General features: G+C 39.9%; 1 protein-coding gene across 2 annotated transcripts in view; it reads left to right on the forward strand.

Moving 5' to 3' along the window:
* SLC24A3 (solute carrier family 24 member 3) overlaps positions 1-21061 on the forward strand; it is a 339499-nt gene extending 318438 nt beyond the window's left edge. For both annotated transcript variants that reach the window (XM_065589824.1, XM_065589823.1), the window contains exons 16-17: positions 4257-4322; positions 5101-21061. In XM_065589824.1, the coding sequence (XP_065445896.1) occupies positions 4257-4322; positions 5101-5250 (216 nt within the window). In that variant the 3' untranslated portion in view covers positions 5251-21061. The remainder of the gene's footprint in view (positions 1-4256; positions 4323-5100) is intronic.
* Positions 21062-22597: the final 1536 nt, after the last annotated feature.

A 22597-nucleotide genomic window follows, 5' to 3' on the forward strand; every position in this document is an offset into this window, starting at 1 on the left:
GGCCTAATTTACCCCTTCAGGCCTCGTGTGGGGGTGGATACCCCATCACAGGGGCATAGAGTGCTCAGACATGAAAATTAAAGTAGATAAATTAGACAAATATTCTCCCGTCGCTTCCAAGAAATCATCCTTTTCTAGGAGGATGCCAAGCCTCACAAAAGAAAAGCTGTTGCAAGGTTGCCTGTCTACAATGGGTCATTTTATTTGACTCAAGGATAGAAGCATATCTAGTTACCTAAAGGTGACAACAAGAACTGTCAAGCTGGAGTGAGAGTTCATCTCTCCTAGTGCAACTCCATTACATGAAAACTGATGCTCAAGTCTCCATCTTGAGGAGTTGTGATGGGTGGCAGTTGATTGGATTATTTGATTTGCTGTTGTGAGGTGAGACACACTTTATACTGTTAATAAATAATTAAAAGACGTTGTAAACATGTTACAGTCTTGAGTCATGTGTGTTATAGGGGGTTGTTACCACATCAGTAGAAGGTGTTACAGTGGTCATAAGCAATCCATTGCCCTTAACAGTTGAGTAATCATTTAATAAAACATTTGTTAACCCTTATTAACCCTTTATAAACTCAACCTTCTTGTCAGGCCTGCTGGGTTTTAAGACCAGCAGATCTTATGGTCATGCCTTCTATTAAGGCTCCATTTGTAAATAGTGTATAAAAGATTAATAAATGATTAACATATGTTTAGTACATTTTAATAATTCCTAATTAAGAAAAGGATTTTTTTTTGCAGATGGGCTGAAAAACAAATCCCTGTAACAAGTGTCCTTTTATATGTCAACATTTGGCCCATTTTAGATGTAGGTTTAAGAACTTTTCTGCTTTCAAAGGTACATTTCCTGTTTTCAGACCAGTCCAGTCATGTCACTGAGAAGCACCATCTGTCCTTCATGTTGAATGCAGGTATTTTCCATGCTAAAAACATCCAGCTACGTCAGTTTATTTCTTTTTTCGGCTAGATTCCACTTTAGTTGGTGTATTTAATACCACCAGCTATTAAATATATTGGAGCCTGTGAGAAACAGCTTCTAATCAAAATCCAAACAAGAATTATTGTACAAAAAAACTAGCGATTCTGGGTCAGCCACTGGGAGCTCTGCAGGAGCCTAGGGGCTGGATTCTGATCTCAGTTACCCCAGTGTAAATCCATACTACTGTCATTCATTGAGCCAGTCAGACTACTTGCTGTCCTAGTTTAGGGTCAGGAAAGGATGGGAGTGGTCCAAAGGCAACAAGCAAAGGGGAAGTGTCAGCATGGTCAAAAGGCCAGGAAGGGAATCTTGTCCAGACCTCCTTCCCCATAATTACAATGTGAGGATCTCAGAGGAGAGCAGACAGGTTTAGAGAGAAGTATTGGAGAAGGTCCTCAGAACTCAGACAAGGAGGCAGACACTCCTTCCAACCCTAGGAGAAAATGTTGTTTCAGAAAAACTGTGAGGGAGGGCTGTGAAGAAGCGGTAATTGCTGCTGTGAGCAGAAATGGCCCAGGAGTCTTCTTCCGTTCTCCATCCACAGCTACACAAGCACACAGCGCCCTGGGTGGCACTTGCAGCCTGCAGTTTACATTAAAAGCAAGATCAGTACTTTTCCCTCCGTCCGTTACATGGTCGATGCCAGATTTGGCCTTACTGTTTTGAAGCACTCCATGTTCTAGTTTCCTGGGACAGTCAGACTACTGAGAATAACACATGATGGTCTCATTACTCTGGGGCAGCAACAGAATTCCAGAATTTGATTGGGCTACAGGTCATGTATAAAAACCGTAACCTCTCCAGTTTATAGCAGCAATACGAATTTAATGAACGGTTCTCATTATTATAATTTAGTTTCATTCCAGTGGTTTGCAGAGGTCCCATTGTGCTGGGCTCTGAACAAGCACGAAATAAGAGACAAGCCCCTCCAGCACAGATGCCCACTTCATAACTGTCGGTATTAAATGTGCCAGTTGAAGTGGAATCTAGCGGAAAAAGAAATAGTGCCTGCACAGAGGGATCTGCCTTTATGTGGTTTATTGCAGGATTGTGACTGCCAAATACCAGAATTGAGCTCCTCTTTCCAGTCAAATTCTACTCTCAGTTGCACTGTGGGACTGAAATCGGTGGAGTTATTGTGGATCTACACCTGTGTCACGAGCACAGAGTTTGGGCCAGCAGGCGGCCAATTTGTTTTTCCTGGGTGTATCTGTAGAACTCCGTGAATGCCTTAGGAGTCCTGTGCCATGTAGTTCTTGAGCTTTTAGCCATCCCTTGCATTTGCAATTCCTAATTCTCTTACAAATGTGCCACTTTATAATCCAGCTGAGAGGATGTGAGTGCTGAAAGATGGCTGGTGATACACTGTGTACCATTATTTCCCTGTTGGCACTTGAGTAAATTACATTGTCACAGAAAATTCTCATTTGAATTGCTCATTGGATTAAGGACAGTTTTACAAATCAGAAAGAAATCCAGCTGTTAAAACACAAGGCCCACATTGTTAGAGGTGTATGAACTTTTATCCTCAGAATTATTTTCTGCTCTGCAAATCATTTGCAGTAATGGACTAATGCTTTTGCTTTGCTCTGTATACATTTGTAGACCCAGCTGAGTAATTAAGAGCTGGAAATCAGCCCACTTAAGGAAGAACACTGCACTTTCAGCTGTCCCCTTGGATCCCAGTAACAAGTAGAGTTATGCTATTGGAAATATTCCGGCTCGAAATGAAAATAAACACACCCAGACAAACATTAGAAATGTCCTCATTCGAAGTATCTTTTAAAGATGCTTGTAGTGTGTAAAGTGACTACAAAGAATCTTAAACTGCGCGAAATGATTTGCCTTTTGGAGGCCTATTGATTCTAACTGACCTTTGCTAATGATTTATTTGCACAGAATGAGCCAAATTCTTCCCTTCTGTAACTCCATTGATTTGAGTGGAGGACTAAATTTGGCTCAGTTACTTTATAATGCTCTGTTGCTAGTAGTGCACTATGGGAATACTGCTTTAATAGACTGCAGCATCTACCCAGCAAAAATTCTCTACATTAACTTGCTTTTATGTGATAATATAAAATAATTTTTTTAATGAAACTTATTCCGTGAGGCGTACCCAGGAAAGCATAAGCAGAATTTGAGACAGTCTTAGATTATTTAGGCTTTAAGGTTTTAACTGCATGGAGAAAATAAAAAAATCAGGAGCCTGAAGGGTTAAATTGCAGTAGCCTATGCTACCCACTGCACAATGGCCAGCCGCTTTGCTTCCAATTGGGAAGGTATTAACCTTCCAGTGAAGGAAAAGACTCTTGTACATTTCTCTCTCATTGAAATCCTAGTGCAAACACCTGGCCTTCCAGGTACGTGGCCCAGTTGAAGCAGAGAGTTTTGACTCAACCAGCCTGAGTCCGGAACTGAATTCTCCAATATGCCAGTTAGAAAAAAACAATTAAAGTACCTAAAGGAACAAACAAAAACAGCTCTGACGGACTCATATGAGCATAAAGGGAGGAAGGATGATCCAGTGGTTAGGAGTTTATCCCAGGACTCGGGAGAGATGAGTTTGATTCCCTGCTTCTGGGTGACTTTGAGTAACTCGCTTAATCTCTGCACATCAGTTCTCCAGCTGCCCAGTGGGGATAATAGCACTTCCCTACCTCACAAGGCTGTTAGGAGGATAAATTCATTAACAACTGTGAGATGCTTGCATACGCTGGGTGGATGGGAGCCTTAGTTAGATAAACAGAACCAAGAGCCTTAGCACTAGATCGTTGAGATCCCCTTTAATGACATAAACTGACCATGCCAATTTGCACTATTAGATTCCATCTTTGTTTCCTTTATGCAGCCTAATAACAGTACGGGGGAAAGGACATTTTTATCCTGGGATTTCTTTCACAATAGTTGGGAAATCAAATTATGGGTCAGGAGAAAAAGGCCTTTCCCCATCTTATTCATGCAGGAATCACACAGGAGTCAATCAGAAGGAAGGTACATTCTCATGGTATAATGAAGAGACAAGTAAGAAAGTTGGGGTGGGAGTGGCAGGCTTTGTAATGCTCTCAGTCTCTGAGTTTGTCACCCTTTGATCAAACACCTTCTTCTGGAATGAGGAGTGGGCTAATAACAGTGATGTAATGATCTTACTTGGCTTTTACATTGCTGGAGATGTCGTTTAGAAACTGCGGTTTAGGGCTACAGAACAATTAGCAGAGATTAACTCTATTCTTCAAACTTCTCACATAGTTTTAATAAAATTCCTTCTTTTCAGATCCAGTTAAACAGCCGAGGACTTATCTATTCCGTCGGCTTGCTGCTGGCATCAGTTTTTGTCACCGTATGTATATAATCTCTTGTTTTTCATTTCCAAGATAGTAATTTTATAGACGTTTGCTTTTTCTCCACGTGCTCCTTTTCTCTTAGAGTCCTACTGTAAAATTTCCAGGGGCCTAATCTGGTACTTTGCAAGCAATTATTTGGCCCTGACACAAGATGGCTCATACATTGTGTATTTTTTCCTGAGAGGAGCCCCGGGAAATTCACTAGTAATCGTTGGTTACTTTCTGGGATAGAAATGAAGCCAGACTTACTCTTGTGCACAATCCACTCTCCAGCTGGGCAGATATGAGTTTGCCATAAAAAACAACAAAACTGACATGTTCATATTCAAGCATCAGGCTGTTTAAAGCATACAGAGGTGTTTGCACCTGCAAATTGCAGGCCCAGGTACACAGGTGAAAGCTGTTTTAGACACACAGAAGGGAGCTGGCCGTTGAAAAGTTTAAGGGGTATGAATCTCGTAGAATTAAATGCAATTGTTCTTGCCAGAATGAACTGACTATTAAAATATTGGGCCAGATCATTAGCTGGTGTTAATCAGTGCAGCTGATGTAGCTACGCCAGTTTACTCCAGCAGTACGTCTCGCCCACTGTATAATAATATCCTAAAATGATAAATTGCAATTGAGAACAGAATATTCTTCAAGCAAATCAATGGCACTCAGCAACGGAAAAGTAAATTTCATGGTCACGCTATTGAGAAAGGTGCTTGCCACTGATTGTAAATGTTTTTGATGTTGCTGTTTACTCTGAGCAAATGACTGTGTGTATTGTAGGTACTTGGTGTCCACATGAACAAATGGAAGCTGGATAAGAAGCTGGGAATTGTGTGCCTTTTCCTGTACGGCATCTTCTTATGTTTCTCCATCATGACAGAATTCAATGTTTTCACTTTTGTGAACTTGCCGATGTGCAGAGATCACTGATCCAGGTGGCAGACTGTCGAGAGGTACTTCCTTCTTACCTGTGCAATACAAAACACGGCTGGCATCTCCAGAACACGGTGCACCCGACGGTCGTGAAATATATCCTGCTCACTGTTCATAGGATTCTCCTCCCATCTCGGTTTACCCTCTTCCGACCCCGAAACCTGGAAAAATCCTGCATCGATGTGAAGATAATTTTTTTTTCAACATTAATGTGATTTCCAAGTTCAGTTTTTGAACAGTGACTGGGATTCTAAATGAACTGGCTGCTATCTGGCGTTGAGCCAGGCAAAACTGGTCTGCTACAATTCCTTCCTTTTTAAGTTATTTGGTGGAAGACTAATCTAATTTATGATTTAAGACTATTGCTAGAATGCAGAAGAAGAGGGTACATTGTATATGGGGTGTTTTTCAAGCAGAACTGTGGGAATCTTTTATTTTTATTTTTTTCAGAGATCAACAGCCTCTCTTTGCAACTTCTTCTGAGCGCTGGATTTCGTGTAATGATCCAAAGGTCACAAGTGCAGTGTATTATGGGAACTCAATTTGAAATACTCAGCATATGAGTGGATTGACTGTTTATTAAAAAAAATGACTGGCAAGGCAGTGGATAACAACTTTATACTATGATTAATGCATCTCTTAAAGGTGTTGTAAGGAATGCAAGGTGAACATGGATTCAAAGGGTAAACACTGCTACCATTTTCATTATTAACGTCAGAGTTTTATTGCTAGGTTATTTATATGTCCTAGGTTATAAGCAATGGTTTAGGACTGCCAGCCTCACAAGGACTAACGAGGAGGGGTCCTGGTTTTTAATGATCCACACATTGCGATGCAAAGTCAGAAGCTTCAGAAGATCATCCAACTTCTTGTAGCTTTTTGGGGGAGTGTGTAGTTTTATGTCTTTTTCGTTGTGAGAGGGACATAAGCACAGTCACACATTCTCAAAATGAGTTGTAGACACTGGTTTCTTTAAAAGGAAAGAGGCATATTTTGCACCGACATTGTTACTGAAGTCATAATTTGCCACTCTTTAAAGAATACACTGGACCTGGCCAAAAATTTTTACAGCTGAACTTACCTGATATCAGATTGTTGTGGATTTATTCCACCTCCTTCTGGAGGAAGAAAGAGAGAGAGAGAGAAATGGCACTTTTAAAATGCAGAATATCTTTAATGCAGATTCACTCACAAATCTAAGTTATGATGAAGGTTTTGCCATTCGCTGTTCTAACAGACCTGCAAGGTTTTGTATAATACTGTATTAATATGCAGGCAAATTCCACTACATGAGGAACACCTATGATTGCCACACTTGTATGTATTGAAATTGTGGAGTCTTGCCAGTGCTGGCTGTTGTATTTACTTTAAGCATTGATCACTTCTGATTCATTTGGTATGGTTTTTTCCTCTTCCTTGTATATGTTCTTCTATGAAGCGTAATAAGATACTACCAACAAGGTGAATGTTTTTGTCTATGGTACAGACAGTGGCCAATATTGGTAGACAGGACACAACAAAACAGGGCCCTAAGAGAAAAAAAAAAATCTGAACTAGCAGAAGAAAAACAGTTCAGAGTGAAGACCCGTTTAGCAACTCATTTGCACTTGATTATTTAAGATTAATTCTCTTCGGACAAATAAACGTTTCCAATCTGTGATCTCCATTCGACACAGCACGTTACTTTCTATCCTTTTCACACGGAACAAGCGAAAATACAAGTTTATCAGGCAAGTTCCATGGAAAGTTGATGCACATCCACCTTGGGTAAAAGCAGACTGGTGGGTCTCTGGAGGAAAGTAGGTGTGAAGACAGAGCAGATGTGGATAAAGGGGAGAGAAAAGAGGGGCTCCATTTTATATATGTGTTGCTATTTTTTCTTCAGGAACATAACTGTGATCCCACTTGTTTCGCTAAGCAGCATTCTAAGAACAGCATGCTAAGAACTACACCATATGGAAATTCCATTGCATTAGAAATCCCCATTGTACCTTCTTAGTGTGTTTTTAATTAATAATAACCACTCAAATGTCTCAAAAGACTTCCTTAAATTAAAAAATAGGAGCATGATGTGATACATTTCAATAAATTCCAACCTTGAGGACAGTTATAAGCTTATAACAAGATATAGTAGCTCCTAAGCTGAATCTTTCCTTACTCACAGAAGAGACAATATTTGGAAAAAAAAAAGTTTCACATCAGGGCCTATTATTATTTCTATTTTGAATATTTATACTGCTGCTCCAATGGAGCCAGTTGGATCTATTTCTACGAAATAGCCATTATCTATCCCATGGCACAAAAACTGCATGACTGGTTTTTTAGGAACTTTTCCTGTTGACGTACATCAAATACTGTAGTATCGCAGCTTTGCATTGTATGTGTATCCTGAACTTTGTGCATTTTGCAAGAATATTCTGAAAGTTGCTCATTCCAAGTGTAAGCAAAGAGGTATCTTAGATGCACTGAACTGCTCTTACCTGTGCCATATTCTTACGAGATGTGATAGAATGTTTTCTTTGATTACCGTTTGAGTTGGATGTACTTGTGATCTGAAACCAAAGCACATGATACAAGCATGATTTGAAATTGAGGGCAGGTTGAGTGTGTGAGTTCTCATTTGTTTTTAAAAGAAAGAGCCTTTCAAACTGATAGCTTGATTAAAGCCCAGGGAAAAATCTCCAAGACAAAAATGTAAGCACTTTTCTGTGCAAAGTTTATTCTGCGATCACTCTTCATGAAAGGTCTCCCTAAGGCATACAATAATAAGATTGCTTCATATGCTGACTGATACAGTGACTATTCACAGCTTTCATTTTGTTTTCCTTCCAAGCTTTCACTTTAGTTTTCCTTCCAAGCAATCGTAGACCATTTTTAATGAGCATTTCAAAGAGAGCTTAAAGAGTCTTCTCCCCAGTAGTGAACACCTCACTGCAGCTCTAACTTTTGACCTGATTTTGTCTAGGCTGACACCAAATATCTGATCCCATAGTTTCAACTCTGTTTGACACATGGTTAGCCCTCCCTTGACAGTGATTAAATGCCAAAATCTTGTGATGTGGGTGGTTTTAAGAGACAAAGGAAAGATTGCTTTTGCCCTGCCAAAGTAGAATTCTATACCTGCATTTTATTATTATTATTATTATTTTATTTTTAAGAAATAGTGCATTTTTTTGTAGCTATAGGTACCTACAACAGAAAATATCTCGCGTGGAGGGCATTTACACTAGTGTGGTTTGGGAGATTTCTGTGTTGCTCTGTTCCTTTGTGTTTGACTTTGTGTCCTGAGCTGTGTCATAGAAGTTAGTGAATTTGCATGCTTTGGATTTGTGGCTTTTGCGCCTGTGAAACAGCAATTTATGCTAATTTTAAGCATTCAAATGCCTAACAAAAAATTATTTAAAAAACAAAGAAAAGAAAGTGGGAAAAACACCCACAAGTGCTGAGGACATAATGTTTAATGTCAGTGTAAGAACCGGAGGTTAACATCTAACGTGCAATGACAGTAGCCCAGATTTTCAATGACTTTTCCTAATAATCTGTAGAATAAAATGTAGGTAGCAAATACTGTTGGATACAAAAACTACAACTTTCTGGCTACTGACAGATGTTTCTTTTACCAAATTTATCTTTCCAAATTAAGTATGAGGACATGTCAGATCATGCTGCAATGTCAGGCCTTGTCTATATTCAGAGATACACCATTCATTTGATTCATTAATTCTCCTGCTCATCGAGAGTAGAGTACACATGTTGGATCAACCATTTCTAGAGAGCTCAGTCTCCTGTCAAGGTTGTGGCCTGCTCCATATTAAGGCTGTGGCAGGCGAAGTCAGAAGTCACAATATCCTTCCAGCCTGTGCAAGGCCATCCACCAGGTCTTCACCGTCCTGCTTTTGTTGAATCAAATGCATAAAGCTGTTGGACTGGTATGGACTCCAGTATATGAAGCAGATGGCCAAGCTAGCTGAGATGGTGTTGAGTCACTTGGGAAGACACTGGAGACTGATTGGTCTGACACCTGACATCCTCATTTAGAACATGATGAAACCACCATATACTTTCAATACGACGTTACTGTTTCATGTCGAAAGCATCCAGTTGGCACATTTGCATCTCTGTGGTGGCCCAGGTTTCAGAGCCATACAAAAGGATGGAAGTCACTGCTGCTTGATAGATACTCATCTTAGAGTTGATATGTGGTGTTGATGCCACAGAGGCTTCCAAAGAGCATGCATAACAACCTTGACCTTGCTGAGTTGATGTTTCATGTCAGCAAGGCAACCTCCCTCCCTAATGACGATGGAACCAAGACACTCAAATGCATTGACAAATTCAATCTCTTGCCCACTGATTATGATGGATAGGGGTAGAGGTCCATCAGCCCCTTTCATCAGTTTGGTCTTCTTCCAATTGACTTGAAGACCAGTCTTACTTCTTACTTGCTTCTTCCATAAATATATTCAGGGCATTGATGAGATTAGTATTTGAGGATGAGAGTCTAGCTGTGGTATCTTCATATTCTAGGTCTGCTATGCAGGAGTCATGCCAGTACCACCCCTGGTATGCGACTAGTGACAGTTTCCATCGTTCAGTCAATAACAGTATTGAGCATATCAGGGCAGCCAAGCATCCTTGATGGACACTGCTGTTCTACTCAAACCAGTTGGAGATCCTGATACCTAAGTGGACACAGCTCTCACTTTGGTAGTGTATTTCTATGAGAAGGTGGAAGAGCTTACCAGGCACACCAGCAGCTTGCAGACAGGGAGCAATGATCAACAAAGTTGGAGGCAGCGTTTAGATCAATAAAAGCTGTATACACCTCATATTCTCTGTGCCAAAACTCTTGATCTTTTCCAATAATTTGTCTAATGGTAAAAATCTGCGCTGTGATTGATCGGCTTGCTGTAGGTAGCGTAGATTCTTTATCAGGGGGTTAGCATGCTCACGAAGAATCAGCGTGAACAGTTTACTTGCAATGGAAAGCAAAGTCATGCTGCAGTGATTGGAACACACCAGACTATCGCCTTTTCCTTTCTAAAATGGGAGAATAATCCCATGGCTCCAGTCATCAGGTAGTTTCTCATGAATCCATACGTCATTGATAATTTGGGTCAGCCATCCTAAGATAGAATCCTGGCCATTTTTGATCAGTTCAGCAGCTATACCACAAACATGGGCAGCATGGCCATTCTTGAGCTTACAGGCTGCGCTTCAAACCTCCTCGACCGTGACATCCTCTACATTACATGGAGGGGCTCTCATTGGGCTCTTCACATCCTCCCGGAGATGTGGAGCTGCAGCTCTGATAGGATGGTTATAAAGCACCGGAAAATGTTTTTTCCATCTACTCAGACATTCTGCCTCAGTGAACACAACACATTACTCAAATGGAACCCAGAAGAGACGCCCCCTCTTCCCCACTGGCTGATGGAACCACCATTTTTGGACCTTTGCACACAATGTAGATTTGCAGTTTGGAACGTACCCTGAAAACCATTGGTACTCCTACCCTCCCAATTGAACCAGTAAGACAATGATTAACAGCAATCGTTATGTATGGTCAGGCCTCAGCAGTGTTGTCTTGGCCTTGTCAAGGAATGCTTGTAAAGCCCTCATAAGCTGATCTCCCATCTCCAAATGTATCATGTGGCAAGGACTTTCTTATAGACATGGCAACATCCCTGCCATTGATGCTTATGGCCCCACTTACCTTGCCAGTCAGGAGGACAAGGACCAATACTCATGAGCCATGTATTATGTCATCAGACGAGTATCCCCTCATGACAGTATCATTGCGCTATGTGATGCCAGCACTACACTGGGAGCCAATACTAGGAAAGCTTGGCCAGAAAGCATTGGGCGTTTTGTTGCGGATGCAATTGTGAACAGCAATCGTGAGCGACTGCTTGAACTTTGTGCTGCAACTGGACTCCATGTTTCTGATACCAATTTCCAATGGAAGAACATACACACATGGACTTGGTATTCCAATGAGGGACAAACCCACAAAGCACTTGATCACATTCTCATATTTTAATTGGTGGAGAAGTTGTATGCACCACGATTGGGTGTTCAGGTGTGCTGAAGTGGTCAATATCGATCACAGGTTGCTCGTGGCCATGGTGGAACTGAGGTTGAAGGCAACTCAAACCAAGCCTTCCATTAGTCATTTAGACTTACTGAAATTGATTGACTGCTGCTGTCAAAATGGAATGCCAGCTGAAATCTGCAACTGATTTGACACTCTGGCCCTTGCAGAAGAAAGCCTTGAATAGGAGCAAGTCAACAATTTATGAGGCTCTTTCCAGTCTTCTGTTATGGATGCCATCAACAAAGTGCTGGGGAAAAGGCACCCCAGGCCTAAACATAAATGGATCAGTGAACAGACCCTGGGCATCAAAGAAAAATACCATGTGGCTTGCTAAAATGGGAACAATCAAGAATACCAATGCCCCAAAGCAGGACATTTGGGGCAAATAAGGCTCAGTTGATGGAAGCTGCATCAGCCAGAAATGACTGTGGGACTGTCTATAAAGAATTGTGCACCTTAAAAGTTGGTCCAGGGAACAAATCCTCACTTGTCAAAGATGGATGCTATAACACGCCAGTTTAACTTTAAAATGGTTTTAAAAACGATATAGTTAAATCAGTGCAAACTCAATGTGGACAGACATTCTTAATTGGATTTAAACCTGCCTTATAGCAATGAAACTTCATTTGGTAAAGCATTGGCTTAAGCTAAATCAATATAAGGTAGCTTTAAATCCAATTAAGAGCATCCACACAGGGATTTGCATGAATTTAACTGAATCAGTTTAAAATCACACATTTAGGTTGAAGTGATGCGAGTTTGAATACAGACATGGCCTTGGCAGCTTTGTTTCAAACATAAGGAATTATGCCTGGTAATGCGTGTAGTTTGAATAAGCTATACAAATGCATTGGGTATATTGTGAGGCTCTAAGTTGAAAGAAAGATAAGCGTTTCCAGTGCCCTAAGACTCTGAGCGAAACCTTGGCGCTGTTGAACTCAATGGCAAAAATGTCATTGCTTCAGCAGGGCCAAGATTTCTTCCTATATGTCTTTACAACAGCACATCCTGTTGGTCTTAAAAACAGTTACACCTCTACCTTGATATAACGCTGTCCTTGGGAACCTAAAAATCTTACCGCGTTATAGGTGAAACTGCATTATATCGAACTTGCTTTGATCCACCGGAGTGCGCAGCCCCGCCCTCCCCCCATCTCCAAGAGCACTGCTTTACCGCGTTATATCCGAATTCGTGTTATATCGGGTCGCATTATATCAGGGTAGAGGTGTATTTAAAAATATGAATAAGTGAATCAGACACAGAACTCTTTTTTTTAAGCCAAATCAACAAACTAGTTCTTTCTAATACAGCTTGGCACAAAGAAGGAGATTGCACATGGAAGTGTTATAGGAGTTAGGAACTGTAGGAGCCTGAACTTGGAGCATATTTCACTTGGAGCAAATTCATTCACTTTATCCCTAGCTCTGCTGACTCATTGGACAGACAATCAAAAGTTTTTAAGTTTCCAGAACTGGAGTTGTAGCCAAATTTATGCCACGGGGGGAAAGGCAAGGTATGCCCAACGAGGCAAGCATGGAAGAAAAACACATTTTTGTTTTGTTTCTTTGATCACACATCAAGTGGTATAATTTGTAACATTTGGCTGTGAATCTAACTCTATCCACTTCTAACAGCCCACTAACTATGCCAAGTCTTTGAAGAGTGCGTGGAGCCAGCTAATTTCATTTCAAAAGCTTTTAGTAACAGAAGCACAGTTCTTGTAAGGTTCCAAATATTTTTAATAGTTTTTCATTGTAATTTTAAAATGATCAGTAAAACAAGTTTTAAAACTTCCACACCAAAAAAACAAACAAACCCCAAACCCCTACCTATTTTGTTCTTTTCAACTGAGTAGTACTTGAATGTGCTAAAATTAACATGGAAGTTTTTAATAATAAACGTGACTTTTTATAGCAAGTTGGAGAAATGAGGTTCAGTGTTAAGTACCTGAACTTTCATGGACAATCATTATAGGCACAGAAGTTTGTTCAAATGCTGAATATTTTCCCGTTAGCCTTGTGGTTTCAGATCAGCATATCTGTGACAGGTAAAGCAGGTAATTTAGGAGGTCTCTGTTATTGGGTCCCATAGAGCAGTGTACAGATTTCATAATAGAATCAGCTGTAAGGTTGTTACAAATCGTATCTGTTTCTTTCTTACCTCTTCTTGCAAAGAAAAAATGTCTATCAACATAAATGGGCTTCATCAGCGATAAGAAACCTAATCTTAGTTACTATGTTACTAGAAGTGTCCAGGTAAAATTCTACTTACAGATAGATTTAGATTTGAACATAAGTAACTGATACTGGATGGTTTTGGTAAAACAATTCTTTGGACAGATGATCTGTTTACAAACCGTTGTCTACCTACAGAATGGCAAGATTATAAGGATTCATGCCAAATTTTTGAGCCGTTACACTAGATGAGAGCCTTAGGAAAGAACACTCCTTTACCTTCACTATTAACAGAAGAGGCAAGAAAAGAATGCAATTGCCAATGACATTAAGTTAATAACATCAGGAGTATTTTGAACAGAGTAGCTGTTTTGAAGTTTCGGTACTTCCCTAGTTTTAGATTTCATTCTTCACATTTAATATACATTACCTGAATGTTACCATCTTTGAGAATGAGCCAAATGTTTTGATTCCTATCAAGAGTTGCAGTTATAACTCAGGCAGATGTATACAATACAGTTTCATTTTGACGGGGGTCAGGCTGCAGTTACTTTGCTGTTCAGCAGAGCGTTAGAGGGAGATAACCACAATCAGAATAGAGTTTCTGATCATGTATTTCCTTTCAGTTAGCCATGACATTATGGAAAAGAAAAATGTGCTTAATGTTCCGCTGTTGTTGGTTTCTGAAATTAGATAGGCTTAAAGTATTGGAGGAGAGGGGGTGCCCATAGACATGATTCAGCCCAGTGTCATGATGGTACTTATGGGCTTAACGCCACACACAGTGCTTCTGAGGTAGCCAGCGCATCAGGAAAGCTTGTCTGGGAACCTGCAAAGACACAGTGAAACCCCAAAAATGTGTGGCATTGAACAGGGATGGGGCATGACTAGTATAGCTGATTTTGTGTAGCACACATCCCCCCTCCCCTCTATCAGCAGCACTCCTGTGGAGGTCCAACCATAACTTAAAGTTCTCTCTCCACCCAGGACCCTGAGGTTCATTGGGGTAAATGCCCATAAGGATATAGGGGGCCAGGCTGACACAACATGGTGTCATTTACACCTCCCTATGGGCCTGTTCCAACTTCCATTACAGGCTCTGACAGGAGTCCCATGTACTATAATGAGAATTGCATCAGGCCCTAAAGCCTCAATTCAGCAGAGCATTGAAGCACGTGCTTAAGTTTCAAGGAAGTCAATGGAGCTTAAGCGTGCACTGAAAGCTAAGCATATGCTTATGTGCTTTGCTGAATTGGGGTCTAAAGGTCAGGTTCAGTGGATCTAACCCATTGGCATCAGTGATTTTTTTAAAGTGTTTCAATGAATACAGTGTCTGCACCATAGTCGTGTGGATTTTATAAACCGTGGATGCAGTAACGTATACCCATTCCAAGTAATGCTGTAGAAAAAAGTCATTCAGTGATGAATGAGCAGAATACAAGACTCCAGCAAGGAGAGTCTTTACCGAATGTGCCTTTGACTGAAAAGAGAGAAGTGACTTTGAAAGGCTTCGTAGATTTTAACTAAGAGTGAACTACTGAGCAAGCTTTTTACTCTTTATAGTATTCTTTAGGAAAGTAGATTTTCCCTGTTAAGTTTTGCCATGAGTTGGCATATCACATTCCTGGATTTTGCTACACAAATGAGGCAACATGTCGGAATGTTTTCGGCAAACATGGCCTGATCTTAAGCCCACTGAAGTCAATTGAATTCAATGAGCTTTGGGTCAGGCCCACAGTCAGGAAAATCAAGAATGCTTATTACTGTTTTCTCCTACAGATAGATCACAATTCAGCTGGTCTGATTAGCAAAGTTTGTGTGTCACTGTTCATTTGATTCTGAGTGATTCATAAATACATAAAAGGGTGTGAGATAGCACATGCTATACGTTCAGTAAGCTTGGCAGTTTCTCTGTATTCCAAATGTTCGTTGACTGACTTGGAGCTCTTTGTTGCATTTTAGTGTTTATAGCCTAGTTTGGAGGAGAAAAGAGATTTCTGGTACGGCTGACAAATTTTGGCCTCAGGTACTGCAGTGATAGTTACCCCTTTTCTCCTTCTGTGTATATGGCTGCATCGGTAGGTGTGGAGGCTAAGATATAACATAAGAGAAGAATCCTGGCCCCACTCAAGTCAATGGGAGTTTTGCCATTGATTTCAAAGGAGCCAGGATTTAACACAGAATGTTGAAAGCACTCTTATGATAACATTCTAAGGTGAAGGTTCACCCAGAGTCTGAGTCCAGTCGTTACTTACACATACAGACCCATTTGAGTCCATAGGATTACTGTAGGAAGGGCTACTCTTGTGATTGAGAGTTTGCAGAACGAGTCCTTTATCAGTACAAGTCTCATTGTCCCTGATGCTGTTCAGGACAGTCTTTGTCAACTGAGGAAAGGTTAGTTTCCTTTAGTCGGATGGGGAATGCACCTTGCAATTTATTTATGAAGGTCCTTATGGGGTGGGTGGTACAGAATCCATCCACCAGTCTCAAAGCTATAAAATGAAGTCTATAGCACAGGAAAATGTCATCCCTGTTGTAAGAGTAATAGAGTTACACCAAGGATGACTATAGCTCCATGTCATAATATTTGTAGCAAATGATAATAATAACTGAACAAAAATATGTGGGGGGGATGGAGTGGGAGAAATACATTTCATAGCACGGACGCTCTTGAATGTTTGAAGGGTGAAGGATCAAATTTCCCTATAAATATATGACCGACTGCACGTCCCACCACATTTTTAGGACACAACAACCCGAGTGATGGCTGGTTGGTCCATAGACCATTATATCGGAAGACTTCTGATATAGTTTGAGAGGTGGAGAATTTGAAAAATTAGCAGATGTAAAATAATGTTGGGCAAATGCTGTGGATTCTGTTTCAAAAGCAGCTTCCCCTCTGAATCTGGTTGGTTGCTTGTCGATGGGTATTATTGGTTTCCTTGTGTTAAAAAGGATGTGAGTTTGTGCTCCCATAATCCCTTTATTAAGTATAGAGTCAGCCTGTGGATTTAAATGTTTACAAGTGCACTACCTAAGGCAGAATTCATGCATTGGACTAACAGAAATAGGAGGCAGTTTTGGGCCCAAGAATAGGTGAGAGAAAATGCAGAGTGGACCTATTGCTTCAAGTACCTGTCTCGATACCACGCTGGTGTAACTCACAGTGTACCCTTACACTGCACATGTTCATTGAAACATCAGCTCATTACACAGGCCATTGGAATCCTCTCCCAAAATCTTTTCCCAAAGAGAAATCAGTGTCTCTTCAAAGTGAAATTTGCACAATAGGCAGGTATTTTATATCCGATCCTCTTCCTGGGGATCCCTGTTTTGTTCATTTCTAAACAGACAACATGCTTTGTCCACTGTAAGCGAGTGAAGTGGACAGGATCCTGGCTTTTTTATAGACAAAGACCATGATTACACTCTGAGCGTTACTGATTCAACTGAATGATTATAGTTTTGACGTGGATATTTTGAGCTTCCTGAAGCCAGGCCATCCCATATTTAACTATATTCATTAAAGGATTTGGTCATGAATATGACAGATTTTGGGCCTTATTTTTTTAAATTTTTAAACAAAGATTTATATTATGTACTTTAACCCAGTATATTCTCTGTCATTTAAACAAAGCCCTGTGGTAGCTGGCTGCCATGTGAATAGGAAAAGAAATCTATTATGGCTATTGAGAAGACAGAAACTGATGTCAGTATTTAAGATACTTACACACACGCACACGCACATTTTTTGTAAGTGCAAAAGATGGTTACTTGTTTTTAATTTGTTTCCATGTTTGTATCAGCAAGTAAATATTAGCGTTGCATGCCAATCATATATGTATCTAAAAAATATAACAGGACAAGTCGAAACAGCATATCTTTGTAAATTCAATAGTATTTCCAATTATTGTTATACTACTATGCTAAATTCTAGTTCCCTTTCCTGAATGTAAGCAAGTTTTTAAAAAATGATCAAAGAGGTCAGGAAATTGTGCACTGAAATATTTATACACTTATTTATTTATTTCTCTTACATGAAGAATTACGCCCCTGAATCAGGAAAGCATTACCTTGTTCAGGAAGAACAGTTAAAACCCAGGGCAGTCAATGGAATTTAAGCCCACGCTTAAAGTTAAGTGCAGGCATCGGTGCTTTCCTGAACCAGGACCTAAAGTTGGAGCTGTTTAAACACATTAGTACCATTCTTTTGAACTTCTGTGAAAAGCGGTGAGACATTTAATTTACTGTGATTTTTTAATCAGCTTGCTGGTCCCCTTCCTGCAACCTGTATGGTGAGGGTAGTTATCGAACATTGAGAGAACCTGAAAAATGTCTCTGTGCTGGTCACTTGTACTGATCGCTGGAGTAGAAATGCGTAAATATCAAACCTTCACCTCCATCTGTCAATCTATCATATTTTGAGGGCAACCAGACCTGTTTTTTCTGAGCACCATTTACAGTCATTAAAATTTACATTTCGTGAGGTGCCAACAGGTATTTTATAAAAGATCTTCCTTTCCCAAATTTGCATTAATTTCTTCCGAAAACTGTTTTTAAAAAGAAGTCTAATTGACATCAAGTTACATGTGATGAGCTCCATTTTTATAACATGAAAATAAATGTTTGGGTGCAGATTATCCGCCGGTGTAAGTTGTCATGGCAACATTGACGGAGCAATGAATCAGCCCCTTGAAATCTTGCAATAAAATGCTCTTGCTACTTGCAAACATGCAAGTGGGTACCCTCATTTCAGTAAACCTGTTTTTTCATGTAGGTCAGTACATCTCCATTCTAGGAGGATGTATCACCTGGCATTGCTGTCAGGGGGAATTATGGTAGAGCTCAATGTGGAGGAGGCAAGGAGCAGTGCAGGAGTCTTCGTAAGAATGGGACAGTGGAGAGGAAAGGTCAGAATTTTATGCTTGAGGAAGCTCTTAGACACTTGGGTGTTATTCATTTTAGGAAAAAAGCCTGCAAATCATAATCAGCCTGCATAATCAGTCTGATTATGAAGCAAGAAAATTGCATAAAATGAACCTCCATTTATTGTAGAGTTCATGACTCAACTGAATTCTTCTTCTTAAGTTCTCACAGAAAACATCTTTCTTTCTGGTAGCTCTCCATAGTGAGTCTAAATCTTCACGTACAACATACATTTCTTTGTATCAAAATTGGGATTTGAAATCAGAACATTCCTAGATAAACTAAAACTCCAGCTAAAATATTGCATTTGTTGAGATCTTGAAAAAAGACAAAAATTAATTCTTGATATCTTGGTCATTAAAGCTTTCTAATTTTAAAAATGAATGACATATCAAAAGGGCACAGCAGATAAATACATGTTTTATACAGCACAAGTGGAGAGCAAATGCAAAGGAAAGTAAAACTGCATTATGAAACACAGATTCTTGTGTAATGAGAATGTTTGCAAGTTTTTCAAGGATTGCATTTATGTTGTGATGTGTCTGAAATAATATTTGATCTTTACAGTTCACTTACCAGTTCAGAAAAAGGGTTTGGTTTTGGTTTTTCCAGTAACAAGTACTGTATTTCTTTACCAGGCAAAATGGGGAAGATGAGTCCAAAATATTGCACGCGTCAGACTTGATTCTTACTTTAGGTAAATAAGTGTGTATCACTGATCATGAAAATCTACTGTGCACATGTGTCAGTCTAGACCTATATACCTTAGAGACGAATTGCACCCTTGCAATTACTGAATTCTCAGGGCCAAATTGTGACCAACTTCCTCATAAGAGAAGCCTCACTGAGTTCAACATCTACTCTCATGAACAAGGAAGTCACAATTAGGCTCTTAGGCCTAGATCCTCAAAGATATTTAGGTACCTAACTCCATGGTTAGCTGATTAAATAAGTTTAAGAACTACTTTATTCCCCACAGTGAAATACAAGATGGAAAATAAGCTAGAAGAGACATATTCCCCTCTCTGGCAGTGTCCTGTGTAATGTCAAATTCCCCAGTAAAATGGTGAAACCATGGAAGTGTTCTCATGATTAGAAAGCACAAGCAAAAATTCAAAAGGGTGTGTACACACAGGAAGAACAGTACTGGTGCTTTTTTTAGTGCATTGTTATGTATCCAGAAATAGGCACAGGATAAGCAATTCTATGGGGTGAACTTCACCGCGTGCAGAAAAGCAGTACAAGGCTGATGAGACATTTAAACCCATAAATAGGATTTAAGTAGGATTTACGTGCCACATAAGCCTAGTACTAACCCTCTGCAGAGAGGTGAATTTCAGCCATCATAAGTAGCAGTGCTTTCAGGGTCAGATGTTCATTAGCACTCAGCATCCCGACAGCTCCCATTTAGGCACTAAATAAATGGATGGCTTTAAAAAAACTAAATGCTGGGCACGCAGTGACTCCCATTGAAAGTAACGAGTGCTGCCGAGTGTGAGCCCCTTGATTTTTTTTTAGTGGCACTGGCTTGACAGCACATGCTTCTGTGGCTAGAATGAGTTTACAATTACATTGTTGTAAGAGATAAAGAATAATGTAATGTATTCCCTGGAACTCTTAAGGAAAACTTTTTTGTTTTGCTAACCTTGCTAAAGTCTCTAGACCACTGAATGCAGTCTCTGGTGTGGCTTTTTCTAAACTAAACAGTGATCAAACTGTATAGCTTTCCTTAAACTCTTGTGTGCATGCTTAATTTTCTACTTAATGGTGCATCAGAAGCACAGCAATAAAAGTGATTGATCTGAACATCTTTTATTCAAATAACGTCATCTGGGTTCTTTTCCATTGAGTTTGAAGACTCCATGATGCTTCTAACCATAATGAAGAAAATGTAGGTGCAAGTGAGTGTAAATCTGAAATGCACACAACATATAGTTCACTTATAGCAGCCGGGGCTCACCAGCAAGGAGAAAATTCAACTGTTTATAGTAATAAAGTTCTATTCCAAATAGCGTCTTATTAACGTGCTTTTGAAATGTCAAAATGGCGGCGCCACAGACAAAACATTTGTTACCTTTTCAGATAAGTTACAATAATTTTGTCATCCTTGTACAAGTATTATTGTCTGTCTTTCTGTACATTTGTTTTGCAATTTGTTATAGAGTATTACTTGTATGCATAGTTGTTCCACTTGCCTGTGTCAGTTAGAAATTTAACAGAAATGAGAGCATGCATTTCTCTATTTGCTGGTAACCTATGAATTAGAAACTTGTATTTTCTGTGTTTTTCAAGTGTTATAACTATAAACAAAAATTCACATCACTGTTGTCTAAGGAATATCAGAAAGTTTTAATAGATTGAATTACTTTACATGTTTTGTCATTTGATTTGATACTGTGTCAGATATCTACACTAAGACAATACGTTTTATCAATAAAAAAAATCTTCTCTTGGTACCAACTTAACACTTTAGGGCACATTGTGACAAATAGAAAATCAACTGTGGGTCAGTATCCTACTTTTTAATTTTCTGACTTATTCTTCTAAGGACACCCAGTACCATTGTTTTGAGCTGAACATTTGAATAAAAAAAACCAGGGAAAAGAAATGTAGTAGTATTTATACTTTACATTCCCTTCACTATTAAATTTTCACCCTCTGGGACTTCAGAAGCTCTGTTGGACATAGTGCGGAAGGAGGCTGCTAGATTGTATGTATCTGACTGCCATATAGAAAACAGACACTGAGGAATGTTATTTGCCTAATAGATGGCCAGATTCTGCTCTTTTACATCCATATAAATCTGCAGTCATTCCACTGAAGTTAATAGAGTTGCTCCAGATTTACCTTGCTTTAACTTGGAACTGATCTAGTCCAATATCTTTGTTTTGGGACCAGTCTTGCACCACTGATGTTGATGGCAAAGCTTTCATTGACTGCACTGGTGCAGATTCAGGCCCCATGGAGCCAACCTTAGAAGACAAAACTTAGGAGGTTCTATTAGTACAGCAAGACTTGTTGTAATCAACTTTTGTTGGGAGCCAAGCTTCAGTACCCTGTGAAAAGGAATATTATAGATAGGAAGGGTTGTACATACTTCTGGAATAGTGAAGTACCAGTAAGTAACTTGAAGAGGAGCAATTTTTGTCTTCCATGAATGAGTCAGACAGTAATTTCTTCAGGTATAAAAAAAAAAAATACGGTGATGACAATGTTATTATGTAGGATAGCCCTGTGATCAGATGGAATTTATCCAGTGTACATTCTGCCCTGCACCAAAAAGAACTTGGATAAAGGTTAGATTTCTCTTGTCCCTATTCAAAATGTTGCTTGGATCTCACAAAACATTGACATGTACATTTGCCACACCTGAGCTGTCCCATCCATGCAAGGACCACAAAACTGCTCATCTTTCACATGGTCTCTGCATCTCCCGACTTGTGGAATTTGTCTCTCTGGTGATGCTGATCTCTGTGGACCTTCTTGGAAAGCGTTGGTCATTGGGAATGCACAAGCTCTCCCTTTGCAGCACCAAGGATTCAGAGCCATAGTTATCAGTGCCAAGATCTCCTTGGATATGAGATCTGACTCTCCTCTGCCCTCAAGCACCAGGATAAGAATAAGCAGAGCTCAGGGATAGTCTCCACAGCATGGGACTGGGTGTTATCACAAAGGAGGAACAGCACCTGCAGCCAGGGAGCTCAAGAATAGATCAAAAGTTTCTGTTCCAAGGGCACCTCCCGCCCTTACAGTAATAACAATGCCTAGGACTCTGACAGCTGTCCCTGTTTGGGTGACAGGTTCTTTGTGGCTTCTACTCAATATAATTCTTTATTCATGGGCAGCAGTGTGGCCTACTGGATAGTGCACTGGACAGGGGTTCAGGACAGTTGGGTTCTATGCCCAGCTCTTCTACTGACCTGCTGGGTGACTTTGGACAAGTCACCTCACTTGCCTGTGCCTCAGTTTCCCCATCTGTAAAATGAGGGTAATGTTACTGACCACTTTGGAACGTTCTTTGAGAGCTATAGATGAAACATACTGTATAAGAGCTAGGTAGTAGTATTCCAGCAAGCTGAATAGGTCTCATCAGAAATGTCCGGTCCACATGCTGACTTTGGCTTTTCTTATCATTTATCCTTTC

Source organism: Chrysemys picta, chromosome 3, assembly GCF_011386835.1.
Source record: "Chrysemys picta bellii isolate R12L10 chromosome 3, ASM1138683v2, whole genome shotgun sequence".
Classification (NCBI taxonomy): Eukaryota; Metazoa; Chordata; order Testudines; family Emydidae; genus Chrysemys; species Chrysemys picta.